The sequence below is a fragment of the Lontra canadensis genome, unplaced genomic scaffold, assembly GCF_010015895.1.
Source record: "Lontra canadensis isolate GAN:19392208 unplaced genomic scaffold, GSC_riverotter_1.0 scaffold26, whole genome shotgun sequence".
In the NCBI taxonomy this organism is placed as follows: Eukaryota; Metazoa; Chordata; class Mammalia; order Carnivora; family Mustelidae; genus Lontra; species Lontra canadensis.
In genome coordinates, this window is record NW_022631020.1 from 21,929,763 (window position 1) to 21,946,477 (window position 16,715).

The following is a 16,715-nucleotide window of genomic DNA, read 5'->3' on the forward strand; positions in this document are numbered from 1 at the left end:
AAAACCAATCACAGCTAATGCCATTAAAGGTTCATTTTTTCCCCCACTTTATCTTTAAGCCTTTTGTTATTGCAGCTTCTGAACTTACTCACTAAACTACCGTGAATCAAAAAAAAAAAAAAAAAAAAAGCAGAAAGATAAGCCTGTAGCAGTTTTGAGTATTTTAATGGTCTAGCAAGTGATGAAGAACACTTAGTGGCAGCTGCTATATTTAAGTAAAAACTGTGATACACTGAGTCTGTCTACCCACCCCAAAAAAGCTCATCCGGAAACCTATTATCTGTAATTAGTAGGAAATTTTCCTTATTAACACAAAACAATAATTAGAACTACATTTTGGACATATTCTGTTCGTATGAAAAAGAAGTGCCAAAATCTAGTTGAATATATGGTAAGATTGAGCTTGTTGACCTATCTTAGTCAATGTATTACTCTTGATTTACACAGTTTGTGAAAGTGGCATATTTTTATTGAATCCAGATTTGAATGTGAAGTGGTCTGATGCCTTCACCACAGCTTCTGGAAAGGATGGCAACTGCTGATCTGACAATTTCAATCTGTTATCAGAAGTAGTTTTCCATAGGAAACCGTAGGCGGCAAGAGAAAAGAGGGGAAAGGAAAGATTTCTTCACGCTGGTAAATCTGTGCTGCCTTAAGATGTAGCTTCTGGGAATTAGGGAGTGTATCTAAATAGCACCTTTTCCCCAGTTAATATCCTAGGAAAGACACTGATGTGGTTTGATAGCAGCTATACAGAATCGGTTATCATGTGGCAAGATTTAATACAAAGATTGCTGCTTCTGAGAGCCATCTACTGGCTGAGAGAAAGCCTGCAAAAGAAAAAGAAAAAGGAAGGAAGGAAGGAAGGAAGGAAGGAAGGAAGGAAGGAAGGAAGGAAGGAAGGAAAAGAAAAAGAAAAAAATGCAAATGTCTGGCTTGTCCAAGCAAACAGAAGCTCTATGACCAAGATTTCTGTAATGCCTTGGTTAACTGAAAGTCTCATCAACTGCTTTTCTGGCTTCTGGCCTCGATATTTCATTCCCAACGTGGTGTTTGATTTGCTAACAAGGAAGTAGTTCGTTCTTACATGTATCCTGTGGCAGAAAGTAATTTACAATTCCAGTAAGTACTATGTTCTGCCCAATTCAAAATAATTTGAAGACAAACATTCGAAAATGGTACAAAGTAGATTTTTAAGACTGAACGTTCCCCCTTCCCTTAAAGTAACTGTCATGCAGCTGATTGAAAATCATTTTTGGTATCATGGTTAATAAACAGGAATGGCAGGGGAAGACCTAGTTCTGTGGCCGTGCTGGTCAAGGGAGACAGAATCAGGTTCCACTGGAAGACTCAGCCTTCTAAAAACATGACCTTGGCAATAAATATTTTTTTCACAGCAACTCAGGCAAGTGTTTTCTTAGGCAGATTAATAGTAAATAATGATACTGACTGCCTCAACGGGCAGCATTTATAAAGCTGTTTACCTTAAAATTCTCAAGAAAGAAGTATACACTTTATTATAGCAGACTCCATGTAAGAATGCTTTTATGTTTTTGCCCTTTTTTTTCCTATCCTTGAATGAGGGGGAAACTTTAAATGACACAGATTATGTTGTTGCATTTTCCTGTTTTATCTTTTTTTTAATTTTTATTTATTTATTTGACAGAAATCACAAGTAGGCAGAGAGGCAGGCAGAGAGGGGGGAAACAGGCTCCCAGCTGAGCAGAGAGCCCGATATGGGGCTCAATCCCAGGACCCTGAGATCATGACCTGAGCCGTAGGCAGAGGCTTAACCCACTGAGCCACCCAGGAGTCCCTCCTGTTTTCTCTTATGCTGGATAATATTAACCTGAATCTGAGTCCATAGGAAGTAATAACTAAGATTGTGTCCTAGAGTCAGCCGCTTGGGTTCGAATCCTGGTGTAGTGTGGCTGCCTACTTTGTCTTACCCTCCCACTTCACTTCTCTGCCTTGGTTTCCCCATCTTTAAGCGAGGGACACCAATCACACCGACCTCGCAGATTTGCTTTGAAGTTGAAAGCATTTAGAGCCGAGCTGAGCATTTAAAGCATGTGTGCTCGGCGTTCCGTAACTGTCAGCTGTCACGTTATCTGCAGCCTGCTCCTCCCAGGTGAGGTTGAACCTGTGAACTTGCGAAACCACCCACTATTCCACTGTTTTCTGCTCTTGTTTGAAAATTTGGGATGTGCATGTCCTCTTTCTCTTTTCAGCCTTAGAAGAATGTCCTGGCTTTTTTTATTTTATTTTTTTTTAGCACCTATAGAAACTTCAATTTCATTGAAGGGCATCTCATCACACTAAGGTCACATGTGACAAATGGTCTTTTATTACCTGCTGATTACAGTTAACCTTAATTTCTTTCATGGCAGCCGTGCGGTGCCTTCTATTTAAATAGAGCTGTTCCTGGATGTGACTTCTCGAGCCTCTCTGGGTTTAATTCTAATTTAACTTGCCATTCCAAGCGGGACTGTTGTGCAACTGAAGTCATGATTCACTCATTTGTTCTCTCTAGATCTCATTATTACAACGCAGTGCCTGGGAGGCCCCCTCTGGCGTTCATTCAGTACTCCAAATGGTCTAACCTTCTGGGGAAGGGAGTGGGCCTATAGTTATTGTTCTTGTGAACTGTGCAGATGCCTTCACACTGGCGGCGGAAGTAGCCCTACCATTTTCATCATGTCAGCTTACTGTGAAGGATTATTGGAAGAATCCTATGTTGGTACACGCGGCGTTTCCACCTTTGGAACAAGACCGGCTTTGGAAGCACAGAACCGGTTTGCGTGTATTTGGGGATACCTGAAGGGCCATCTGAGCGAAGGGCACGTTGCTCAGAGAACATAGAAAGGGCAGGATAGACACACCCGGAGAGCAATGATAGCTGTTCTGTTACTGAATGCCCACGTGTGTGGGCCTTGGAGTGGGATGGGTCAGGAGGAGATCACCAAGAGTAGGATTGTTGTTCACCCTCTCCTGCTCAACACATGCTTGCTGGGATCAAAGGGAAGACTTTTATTCATTCACTGGCATCCTCTACACATTCAGAGGGATCTCAGTGGCCTTCCCCTGAGAATTATAATTGTAAGGAATGCTTTAGAATGCCGTCCTCTGGAATTTAGGGCAAAGAACTGAGACACTTATGTGCATGTGGTTTTAATGGTTACCCAGACTCTCTGATATTCAGTAGCCACTTTTTATTTAGTGTTTAAAGTATGAAGTTTAGGGAAATGAGAGTAAGAGTGAAGAATTGAGTGACCATTATCTGAAGACTTGCAATAAAAGAATCCTAGTAAGGATTAATTAACCAATGCGTGATTAATTGCTTGATTGATTATATTAAATTAAAAATTAGGAATACTTGATTTACTACACTCATCCGTTTATTCATTCATTCCATTTAGCAAACATTGCTGGAATGCCCACAGTGTTCTAGGTTCTAGAGATACTTGGCCCCAGTACCTTGACTGCCATGAACTTGGGTTGACCAAACCCCCACCTTCAATTGATTGTCTTCCCCCTCCAGTGCCTGCCCTCTGTTGGTTCTTGCGTGGACCCCCAACATAGCGGCAGTCCTGCACGGAGTTGGAGTGTCCACCCATCTTCCTGTGTTTTTTAAGTTCTTCCGCCATTTTGTTCTCTGTCTACCTCAGCCCACCTCTTCTTACATTTCTGCAAAGATCAAATAAGTGCTTCTGAAAGGCACAGCCTGGCCGAAGGTTCTTCAGCATCTTCTGAGGATGCTTCTGCCGTTTTAAAAGGGGAGGCAGGGAAGAACTTGACCCAAGCTAGCTCTGCTGGGTGTGGCTGTTCGTGGTACTTACCTGTTTAATTTTTTTTTAAATTTTTATTGCATTAGATACCTTGAGGGGATGGTTCTTCATAATATCCTAAAATATTTTACTTTAAAATGAAGAAAGTCAACGTGTGAAGTTTTATAGCATTAAGGCCATCCCCTAACATGTCTTTCTTTCGGTGTAAATTCAGGAGTCTCGGTGAAGTACTATCATGCTGTTCTGTGGCCTTAATCTTCCTTAACCACCTGTTGAATGGCTTCATGATGGATGGACCATAGAGCAGTCTCACTTCCTTGGTGCCTTAAAGACCTGCTTAGTACTTACTTGGTTTTAAGTTCAGATTTATTTTTTACTTTCTCTCTATATACAAATACATAGCAAAGTAAACAGCTAAAATAAACTGCAGACAAAACAACGTATTATGTGATTACGCATAGCTATATTTATACTTATTAGTCTGTAGAAAGTACTGTACAACATACACCATTCTGATTATAGACTTTAAGTTATAATTTGAAGGAAATAGATACCATATCATTTTCTCTTGATTTAAAAGATGTCAAACATATCACGACACAGAAATCTCTATTTTTGAGGCCCCCAAGGACCAAGATCCGTATTTATTTTCATGACTAGATATTCAAGAAATGAACTGCTGTTGTCCTATCTTCACACGTACAGTTTTGTTCACCAGAAACCCAGCCTAGGCCGAGCATACCTTGGCAGGAGCGACCAAAGCTGTTCCTTTGTGGGGCAGGCCAATCACACTATTTTGACTTTTTCACAATAGGCTCCAGTTGCCACAACTGAGTCAGTTATGTGGAAAACGACAAATCCACATTGATTCGTAGGAAGGCTCGAAAAAGTGGCTTACCCATCCCGTATTTTCTGTCATTCTATTAATAAAGATCTTGTCTTAAACTCTTCAAGGAAAAAGTAGAAATACACCACTTATATTTTGTCTTAGCTAATAATAGAAAGCTTTGGCAACTGAATCTGTTATTCGTACAAGTGAGAAGATACATTGAAAACTTCAAAGGTGCATATGTAGAAGGAAACATTGAGGGGGAAGAAAAGTTCACTGGAGCAATGTTACAGTGAGGTTTCAGAAATAACCTAAATGTCCATCGCTTAAGAAATAGACTTTAAAACTCTCAGTTGAATATTCACTGGACTGTTCCCATGTTTCATCTAAGTCATGCATCAACCACTGGCCCCAAATACAACCCCTGTTTTATGAATAGTTTAATTAGAACATTAGCCATACTCCTGGTTTACATATTGTCTATAGCTACTTTCATGCTACAAGGGCAGAGTTGATTTATGACATAGACTGCGTGACTGTCAAAGTCAAAACCAACTATTTGCTATTTAGCCATTTACAGAAGAAGTTTACCAACCTCTGATCTAAGTTAAAAGTACCACATATTGTAAAATGCACCACTGCTGTATGTACTACTAATACAAAAAAATAATTTTATGCCAGTTAAACTATGACAAGCCATCAGTTGTATAAGAAGCATCTGATATTAGAGACATCAAAATATGAAAAAAATCATCTTAGAATAGATGAGTTGTGGATATAGCACTCGAAGTAAATAAATGACAGTGTTGGCATAAACCGGGATAGTCTTACGTGCTTAATGGTGAGTGAGCAAAAGGCAAGTGTAGAGAAATTCGCAAAGTGATGTGAACTATATAATGGTATCTATATGTCTCTCTTTTTTTTAAGATTATTTATTTATTTGACAGAGAGAGAGAGATCACAAGTAGGCAGAAAGGCAGGCAGAGAGAGAGGGGGAAGCAGGCTCCCCACTGAGCAGGGCTCAATCCCAGGACCCTGAGATCATGGCCTGAGCCAAAGGCAGAGGCCCAACCCACTTAGCCACACAGGTGCCCCTCTACATGTCTTTTAAAGAACAAAACATTGTTAGGAGCTTCTATTACTGTGGGTTTGTATAGGTAAGGATAATTGGAACGAATTGAAAGAATTTAAAGAAAATGTATGACAGGTTTTCCATAGGAGGAGGAGGAAGGGATCGAGGGTGGGGTTTTTCCTTTACCTATAATCGGCTTAAGTGAAGCGTAAACATCACTTTCTTCAAAGAATTCTTGCTCAGTCCTTCAGGTTTTTGTAAGAGGTAATTTACTAATAAACTTTAATTTTGAAAAACATCAAAACATGAAAAAGCTGGAAGAAAATATGTCCAATATGAGCAGTGGTGAATTTTTTACGTTAGAAATAGGGATGATTGCGTTTGTGTTATATTTTGTGATCATAGTAAAGAACTTCATGGGTAACTGAAAACGATTAGTCATATACTTCGTTTCTACCTCAATCAAAAGAGATTAAAGTTTGAAGAGGTACATGTTAATCAATTACCTGACGTTACAAACTAATCCTGTTTTTCTACTGTGGCATTAAGATTAAACACTGTGCAAGTCGGGGCCAAATTTCATAGTTGAAACTTTTTCTCATAGTGGTGGTACAGCTAATCTTTAAATACAATGTGCTTGATTCCTCACCATGAAAAACCACCAACTGGAAAAGTTAAATGTCAGGTGCATTTCACTGAACAGAAATAGCTTGTCATGACTCATGTTATTGATGTACTGATGTCATTTCTTTCAGCCTGACCTCACTTGTTTTGAAATGTACCTGGTGATTTTACTCGATTTTCTATGCTGTCACGTGCAGTTCAGACCCCCCCCCGTGTTGCTTGCGGAATGCCCTCATTTTGTCAGTCTGTAGTTGAGCTTCCAAAAATACTCTCTGTGTCCTTCAGTAGGATTCCAGATTGTTTCTTTCGATAAGGAAGATCTACTCACTTACCACTGATTTTATGGAGTTTTTGTTTCTATCTTGTTGTTTTAAGCATATCTTTGTCTGTGGAGGAGTGTTTTCTCAGAAGTAGGCCAAGCTGCCTGCCTTCGAGATAAAGAAATACACCATGTTCAAGAAAGTGATGGTGGGAAATGTGGCCGTAGAGCCTCGAGGCTGTAGCAAGCGACAACAGGCTAAGGCTGGGGTCTCCTGTCACTAGCACGAAGACGGAGAGCTGTGCTGGTCACCGTTTAACCGCACTGTTTCTTTCTCCAGTTCAATCTCACCATTTAGTATTGAGAGCACAAGACGCCAGAGACGGTCTGAATCCCCAGACTCCAGGAAACGGCGTATCCACAGATGTGATTTTGAGGGTTGCAACAAAGTATACACAAAAAGTTCTCACCTGAAGGCTCACCGAAGGACACATACAGGTACGCTGTCCCAAGGCTCCTCTCTGGGCAGGGGCGGGGGAGATGGGAGATCAGGGAAAGTCCCAAAGGGACCACTGTTCGACTTCGGGGTCCTGAGTGCCCAGGAATGTGGTTTATACTCGCTCCTTATACTGCGGTCTAAAGTTGACTTCCTGTCTGAGGGGAGTGCGTTCCCCTGTCTCAGTTGAAAAAGGCTTAAGTCTTAGTGACCTTAGCAAGGGTGAAGTTCATCGTCTATGTCTTAAGGACCTTTACGGTGGTAGGACACAGTGATGGAGCCTTTTTTATAATCAATGTTGCCACTTAACCATTGTCTAGTTTCTCAGATTCTAAAAGGTCCGCAAAGCACACTGAAAAACGCTGAGCAAAATTGTCCTATCCTCTTAAAGGTAACATTTTTTTTTTTTAAGATTTTATTTATTTGACAGAGAGGGACACAGCAAGAGAGGCAACACAAGCAGGGGAATGAGAGGGAGAAGCAGGCTTCCCACAGAGCGGGGAGCCTGATGTGGGGCTCGATCCCTCGACCCTGGGATCCTGACCTGAGCCGAAGGCAGCTGCTTAATGACTGAGCCACCCAGGCATCCCTAAAGGTAGCATTTTAAGCACCACTTAGATCATGTTTTTCTCCCCTTGGTCTCTAACCCCCAAATAACCAAACAAATGAACCAAAAAATATATATATAAAATTGACATATATGTATATATGTGTGTGTGTGTGTGTATCAATTACTGTAAGGAATGTAAGAAATATTTTCATGTGATTCCATTTGATTTTCACTGGTATTTTATATATAGAGGGAGGACTTCTAATATTCAGTTTAGAGAGAAAGAAATTGAGATTACACACAATTTACTGACTCTTGTCCCCATCCACACCCCCCACATCCGTCCACCTCTCCATCCATCCACATACCCGTCCGTGTACTCATCCATCCACCCACCCACCCAGGAAATAACCTAGTGACTCTTTCCTTAGCCCCCTACCCACCCCTTCTGTCCTGTGCCTTATGTGTTCCTTAGCCAACATCCCCAGCCTCCTTGGCTCCTGGGTCCTGTTGGGAGCCCCCAGTGGGAGGCTCTGGGAAGAGACTGAAGGTAAAGAGAGAGCCCCACAATTACACTACCTTTTCTAGGAGAAGTGGGGACTGGAATGTGTAAAGCTCAAGGGAGCAGATAGGAGAGGGCAAGTCATTCCTACACACTCCTGGTAATTTCTGGTACCAATGGGCCGCGGGTCAAGCAGGCTGAGTCCAGGGACTGTCCTTGATGGGCACCAGACGCCGGCATCTGCCTCTACCTGGAAACTTCACGTGGAACAGACTCCCGCTGAGATCTGTGAATAGTATTACATCTCTAAATATACTAAAATAATCACACTAAGAACACCATTTCCTGGCCGAGGTAGCAAACTCATGTAAGCCAGTGTTCTTCATCATGTCATTGCCGTTTACTTCGTCATGTCATTGGACAGTTTCTAAAGCTGCTGGACAGAGACTGCTCCGTGACTCCGCACGTCGAGACAGGCATCATTTGTGTGTGTGTGATGCACTGCTGGTGTAGGAGGCTTGTCTGAACTCAAAAACACGTTGCAGGATCTGGAGTTTACTTTTGCTCTTCTAACGTAGAACATACACTTTGAATACCTCTCCCAGTTCAAGGCATTGTGCAAACTGCCTCTTCATCTCTCATCCCTGCTCCCAGTCCTTTTCCTTTTTCGGCTTAATTCCAGATTTTTGCCTTTTCCATTGATCCAAGCCTCCCCAGGAGAGGTTTTCATCTATCTCTCTGGCACTATTTTTTAATCAATTTCTTTACCATTTAGGCCAAGAATGAGTATAAAAACATGAGGGTCAAAGAAGCATGCTCCATCCCATCAGTAGGTAATGAACAGCGATCACAGTCGTTTAAGTATGATCAGGTCACATGACTCACTTTTCACGGGAGCATTTCTGTTTAAAAAAAAAAAAAAGGAAGAGGAAGCTTTCTTCCGTAAATCATCGTATGTTTTGAGTTATTCCTTGAACTTTCTGAGGTACATGTTAGCCTCATCTGTACACAGACACCTCTGTTCCATTATCCAAGTGATGCACAGTGGACGGGAGGAAAGCAAACCCAGGACATTGGGGTTTGTGTCTTACAGGTCAGTTAACGTAAAAATGAAAGTAGGGGAGACATGATGAATGCGTTACCACTCAAAGCAATATAAACTTTGAATGTTGAAGCAGCACTAATTAGCTTAGGTTATTAATAAGATGAAATCATAGACTCCTAGGGTCCGCATCAACCTTCTACGCCACAGAGTCTACTTTGTTGCCTAACTTTGGAAATCCCTTGGGTGTCATCGCTCACAAGGAACCAGTCCCTGCCACGCCATTTTCTGCGCACGTACACGTCTTCTGTTTCATTTAATCCTTCACAACACCCGTGGCCGCAGCTGTCATTATCCCCTTTGTGCCATGGTGGCTCCTGGTCAGGTATTGTTCCCACAGGGGTGAGCTCACTCCTCCGCAAGACAAGCTGGGTGAAATTTCGGAGGGCAGAGTCCTCATCTCATCAGTATGGAGTGGCCTGGTAGGGCCTTGTTTGGCTCCCAGTACCTTCAGGTTGAGTGGAACAGCCCCAACTACCTGTTCAACCAGAGCTCTCACTGTGACTCCCTGGCCCCGGTGCCCCTCCCTGGCATGAACCACTGGCATCTTCATTTCTCCAAATCAGGTACCCTCAGTTGTCTTAGCCATCTTTTTCTAGATATCGTCCCACTTGTCACTGTGTCTTTTCAAGTTTTCACACCGCAAACTGAAGGGCGAGATCTTGTGAATGTGCACCTCTTAAAATGTAAAAATAGTATTAAGTCCTCTAGCAGTCGACTCTCTCTGTTAAGTCCTCTAAATCAAAGACTGCTGAGATCTACATCTTGTCCCTCCCTATACCTGTACGGATTTTTTGTTAAACCTCAACACGCAATGTTGCGTTGATAGTTGACTTGTCCCCCCCGGGACGGCTCCCTTGGGAGCAGTGCATTTCCTCTCACTGGACATGTTTTGCTGCTGGCTGGCTGGTCTTTTGTGGGAGATAGAGAACAGAACCAGTATTCTGAGGGCTGTGGATGCCCTTTCAAGTCTGGGAAATAGTGAGTCTACATCCATTTGGTTGACTTGGGCCCATTCTTCTAAGAAGTTGAAATGACTTTGAAACCTCTCCCCGCCCACCTTGCATTTAGTATTTTAGCTCTCTCCTTCAGCTTTTCCATTTTTGCCAGATATTAAGTAAGACAGGTTAAAGAAAAAGGCTCTGAGATGTGATCCCAGAGACTTCCATCTAACTGGGTCCTAATTCGTTAACCAGTAGCTAAAAAACCACCTAACTATCCTACCTCTAGTCCTTCTTTCTCAGTATCACAGCTACATCAGCAAATTCCTTGTGAAATTCCTACTCCAAACCAAGACATGCCACATCCATTCATCCACTTAACAGAGAGATATTTACTCCGCAAGACATATCCTCCTAAATTATCAAGTAATAGTCCTTTTAAAAATAACGAATGAAACTTGGTTCAAAGTGAGCCCTTGTGTGTTTCTATTTATAATTCTATGCAAGATTTCTCAACCTTTTGTTCAAAATGAAATCAAAACTAGTTGTAGAGGGATTCAGGTTGGCTTGCTTTGCTTTTAATAAGTTCTCAGCCATACCTTTGCTTCAGGCATTTTGAGTAAGTTATTTTTGTGTGACCAATAACAATGAATGTAGAGCTTGGGATTATAACAGATGACTTATGAGAAGTACACACGCTATGGGAGGTGAGCAAGTAGCAATAAGAAATTTCCTTTGATAAAGTCATGTTAATTTTACCTTTAACACTTGATCTTTTGTGCTTTATTAGTATGTGATCAATCATCTCTTTAGAATTTGCAAAGTAAATTAAATACAGTTGAAGAAGTGTGAAAGAGTGCCTTTTTAAAATTGGAAATAATTTTGTTTTAATTTGGAAATAATTTAAGTGTATTGTCATGGCCATGCAGTTTAGATAATAATGTAAAGATCTGAGCAAACACTTTTAACTACCTTTACTAACACTTGCCTGTGGTGAATTATTTAAGGTGTGGTAAAAAGGAGAAAAAATTTTATGTATTTCAGCAATCCTGTACCCATGGTTGTCAGCAGGTACATTGTTCCTATTCACTGGTATAAATTGTGTCTCCCCTACACGGAGCAATGTACAGTCTATTTAAGTACATATGCACTATAATTAAATTAATGCTCATTTAAACCTTTGTTACGCATAACTAGCATGTACTGTGTATTTCCCTCACTTCATTTTAAGATTTGTATTGCTTATTAAATGACTTAAATATCAATTTTAGAAGGAAATAGTCTTATGAATCTGGTATTGCTGTTCACAGTTCTCTTATTTTCTTAAAAATATATGTCCCAGTATTTCTAAAATGCAGAAGCAAGCAACATTCAGGCATCAATGATTCCTATAGCCACTAGATGGTGCACAACAACCAGCTGTTGGGTTTCGTCTGGGAGGGTCTGAAAGTCAAGGAGAGCTCTCTGGTGGCATGGGGGCCAGGACATAATGATCAGTGTCCTGTGAAATATGGCCATTTAATGATGAACAAAGAAAAGACAATATAAAGATAAATTTAAAGCCAGATTTTTAAAAGAGTAATTAACATATAAAAATATTCAGTTTCGAATGACTCTGGGAGTATTTTATATTCCAGCTTGATACCCTGCTCTCCAAAAATCCATGGGGCTTGTTCAGTCACTGTTGTCTAATATTCATTTTAATCCCTATGTAATGTACACCTAAATTTTTAAAAATTAGTAACCGTCAAGCAAACACATTTCTTATCTCTCTGGCTTCATCAAAAGTGAGTCCTATCTGAATTTTACACTTCAAAGACGTTAACTCATATGGATGCTTTAAAATTATTAACCACCTGTGATTTAAGTCTTAAAACGTGTCCTTTCCTACCTTTTATAAATGAAGGAAATGCTGTATGATTTAGCTCTTCCCTTGAGGAATGATGCCTTTGTAATTAATATCAGATAATGATGGTGCATTTGGAACACACCCGTGTGCACACACACACATTCAGACACACACATCAATCCTAAATGCTTGCAAATTCCCTGCCTTCTCACTTTTTTACTCGCCTCATCACTTTTCACTGCTATTCCTACATTTCTTTCTTCTGATTTGACATTATGTTGAACTGGGTGAGATTCTGAAATGGTTTGATGATATTCCTACAAAGAAATTCATGAGCTCTGTGACAGCTGCGCATATTAGTGGCATTTCTTCATAGGTCTTGTAGTTGCTCGATCAGGTGGTGGGGTGCTGCTCCTACTCCCACATCTGTCTTCATTAATTAAATAACTCACTCGTATAAAACTGTGTCAGGCCTGCTGTCTAGATTTGTTGTTAGATAAAGCATCAGGCTTAGCGATGCCAAGATAATTAATCACTTAAGAGCAAACTGAATTTTTCAGGTAAAAATCCTTCCCAACAAGTTGTTGGTAAGTCTTGGCCAAACCACGTGTAAGTCTGAGCATACTGCTACTTGCTGAGAAACAGGAAACTGTAGTAGGACTAGAACCACCTTTGAAGTCAGCAGATGAGAGTTTGAATCTGGCCTTGGCCCCTAACTGGTGGGCAAACTTAGATAAGCTACTTCACTCTGTGAATCTCAAGTTTTCTGTTTCATTTTTATCTTTGAACATAAACATAGCACTCTTTGGTATAATTACTCCAGGGGGCCTCGGTTTTATATCCCCAGGAAATACAGTGACTAAGCCATCGGAGGGACTCGGTGTTCAACTGAAATTGTATATATGAATATTGATACAGATATATGTTGTTGTTGTTGAGACCAGTAGATTCAAGGCAAAAAATTGTGCCTCATTTGGTATTCACTCATCACAAGTAGCTATAATCATGTCATCTCTGTACTTCAGACCCTACTAATTTAACATTTTTATAATTCAGAAAAAGTAAAGCGAAAGCTGTTGCCTAAACAAGTCCTCTTTATCATCATTTTGGCAAAATGATGATACACATAATCTTATAAGGAATATATTTAAAGTACTTAGTAAAAGACAGTTTTCCATTTGAATCTGTGTAGACAGAATTAACAGGACACACACTTATCGAGCATTTTCCATGTCTAAGGCATGCCGGGTTTTTTCTTGAAGAAGGCAAAAAGAGACAAAGCTCCCATCTTCAGTGAAGAGGTCCATAAGTAAACTAGATAAGATTCACATGAACAGTCATGACAGAGGCCAAGAGTGCAAAGCCATATAATAAAGATAGAAGCAAAATGACAAAAGAACATGGAGCTGTCTGTTATGGCTAAGGAGACTGGGGACACCTTCCTACTCTGGGTGCAAGGCCCTTCTCATCTGACTTCTGTTCATCTGTTAAACCTCCTTTGCAGACCCTATCCCAATTTCCCTCTTTCCTCAGCCATACAAACGCATGAACCTCCAAATGTGCTAAACTCTATGGAGTTCAATCGTTCATTTTTACCCCTGACCTGAAATGGCCTGCTTAGGGCCCTCCTTTCTTCCTACTTTTTTAGAAACTCTATTAATTGTTCAAAACTGTTTCGGCGCCCCCTGGTCTGTTAGGCTGTCTGACTACCCTCCCTCCCCAGCCAGGTAGAAGCCTCCATGATCCTAGAGCTCTTGGGCATTTCCATGCCCCAGCACAAAGGGAGCCATGTGGGAAACATGGCCACAGTAGAAACAACAGGGCCCACCCTCTGATGACATGAGGGTAGGAAGAGGGAGGCTTTGAAGACATTGGTACTTCACGCTGTGGTTTAGGAGTAAGAAATGCTGTGAACAAACATGGAGACCACAGATGGGAGGGAGCTGACATTTCCTGAGAACCTGCCAGATCCCGGTACAGTGCTCAGCTCTCTTAGCGCTTGACCTATTTCAGTCGCCTCTGTATAGTCCCTGGAAGGTTAGAACACTCACCCACTTTCATGCCGTGAACGAGCCGTGGAGCTGGGATTCAAGCTCCAGGCTCTCTAGAACCTGTCCCGTTGTCACGACACCGGGTCTCAGACACGTTCGCTAGGAACCTGCCAGCCTCCTCTCCACGCGAGCCGCCTTGCCCCGTCGGCTAGCCGGCAGCCCGTACCTGTTCAGTGATGGTCATGCAGGTCCTTTTGAAGTCAGAACATAACGAGGGACTTTAAATGGTCTATTTTTAAAGCTTTTCATTAATGTGAACTGGTCTTTCTTCTGAGTCTATTAAAATTTTACTTTGTTAGAAAGGCAGTGAGAAGACAAGGACGAGAAGCATTAATGATTAAATAGGCAGCTGTAGAGTGTTCGTTCGGTGGGAGGCTCTCTGCACAGGAAGGGGTCCGCCGTGAAGACAGCAGGGATTCCGAATGTGGTGGGGGAGACAGCAGGGGCCACGTGCAGTGTGCTCCGAGAGAGCCGTGGGTGAGCGCCAAAGCCGGGAAGGGCGGATGGGTCCTGCCTGCGGCTGGCGGGCCTCCCCTACCCCCCCACCCCCCCCAGCAAGCACCGAAGTGCCCTTTCTAAAAGGGAACCTGAATCCTCTGGATGAAAAGCAAAGTGCTGTGGACGTGTCACACTTGTTTTCATTTGTGGAGGCGTTACTTCAACCTGTCCTAGAGAGTGACCGTGTAGAAACATGCTGAGCCTGGATTTACGATTATCTGCTTGCAGGTGCCCATGCTGCGCATATTTCACTTGACTTGGTTTTGAAAGTGTTAACCTTAGTTTGGTGTGCCTGGATAACTCAGATGGTTAAGCATCTGACTCTGGATTTTGGCTCAGGTCCTGATCTCAGGGTCGTGAGACTGAGCCCTGCACCGGGCATGAACTGCACCAGGCGTGAAACCTGCTTAAGATTCTCTCTCTCTCCCTCTCCCTCTGCCCCTCCCAGCACGGTGCAGGTGCCCGGGTTCTCTCCCTCTTTAAAAAAAAAAAAAAAGTGTTACCTTATTTAAAATTTGTTTTAAAAATAAATTCATCTTTTATATAGCTTTAGGAAAGTAATGGCTTTTAAAACAGCCTTACCAATTATTACCTCAGTTAAATAAATTAATTACTAAATGAGTTCTCCTTCTTAATTCTTTTCATGTTAGTGCACAAATCGTTAATGACAGTGGAAAGTTCAAAACACCAGGGCATCTCATGACCATGCTCTGTGTTTTCCCTCTTTTACTTCTGGGTTTATTTTATCCATATTCCAGTCAAAATGGTGTTGTAAGCAGGAGTGGGATAATAGTATCCCAACCCTTGTAACTTTCTCGTGCTCCATCAAAGAATGACTAGGTTGTGAGTTTTAGTCATCCTGTCCTGAATGGCAAAATTACTACTAATAAGAAATTTGTGGGTTTAATGAAATCATTAAAGATAAAAGATAATGAGGAGCTGTATCTTTGCAGAAAACATATCCACCCCTAAAGAATATATAAAAAATATTTATTGTGCTTGACTATTAAATAAAAGTCTTCATAACTAAGAATGAAAAGAATCATAAATATATTGTTTTAAAGATGAAAACAATTAATGCTCATTTGAGCAGCAAAATAGAAGGCCCAATTACTCATCATGTTACTAATTTTAAAGGTTTAAAATGAGATATTTGTTTGCAGACCAGAACTTTAAATGGCACCAGTTTTAAATGAAACCTCCCAAATTTATTTTCCTTCTCAAAAATACATATTCTAATTCATTAGACTAGAAAAGATGGTAGAATGGGTAGAATGCTAGCAATAGACTCCCTGCCTCATAAAATAGATTACTCTTTTTTTTTTTTCTTAAAGATTTTATTTATTTATGTTAGAGAACACTCGAGCTGGGAGGAGCATAGGAGAGGGAGAGAGGGAATCTCAAGCAGACTCTGCGTTGACACAAAACGTAATCTCACGACCCTGAGATCATGTCCTAAGCCAAAAGCAAGAGTCGGACGCTTGACTGAGCCACCCAGGAGCCCCTCTTTTTTTTTTTTTTTTTTTAAGTAAGCTCTACACCCAATGTGGGGCTCGAACTCATAACCCCGAGGTCAAGAATCCCACGCTCTACTATCTGAGCCAGCCAGGTGCCCCCAGATTACTCTTAACTTGACTGTTGTGTGTTATATTTTTAAAAGAATGTGAGGTATTTGAATTTAAGTAGTGTCCTTCATTTAACCAACAGCATTTGTTAGCACAGAGCTGTGTGGGCCCTGGGGATATAGTGATGAAGAAAGCCCAAACCCTCCTCAGTACAGAGCTGTTGAGTGGGGCAGGCAGACAGGAAAACCAGCAATCACAGTAGGGTGTGATGAGAGTTTAGTATGGGTGTGTCCCGGGTCCCAAGGGCTACATGATCAGGCTGTGTTTGAGAAAATGTTCCTCCAAGTAGTGCAGACGGTATTGGAGGGGGTAGCACAAAAGACAGGGAAACAGAACCATTAGATGTTGGTTTCAGTGGAAGATGGCAAGAACCTAAAGAAAGGCCGCCTGCCACGGGAGGGATAAACTGGAGAGGAGGGCCGGGCAGATACTTGGAAGGCAGCACCGACAGGTAGAATAGTTAGGTTGCGCAGCAGAGAGTAACAGTGAGGAGTCCAAGAAATTCCCCAGCTAGAGAAGTTTGTGACTT

The 16,715-nt window shown here is 41.6% G+C and overlaps 1 protein-coding gene across 3 annotated transcripts in view; it reads left to right on the forward strand.

The window, feature by feature from the left end:
• The window catches only part of KLF12 (Kruppel like factor 12), a 422,424-nt gene that overhangs the window by 396,443 nt on the left and 9,266 nt on the right, over positions 1-16,715 (forward strand). For all 3 annotated transcript variants that reach the window (XM_032864255.1, XM_032864256.1, XM_032864254.1), the window contains one exon: positions 6,913-7,070. In XM_032864255.1, the coding sequence (XP_032720146.1) occupies positions 6,913-7,070 (158 nt within the window). The remainder of the gene's footprint in view (positions 1-6,912; positions 7,071-16,715) is intronic.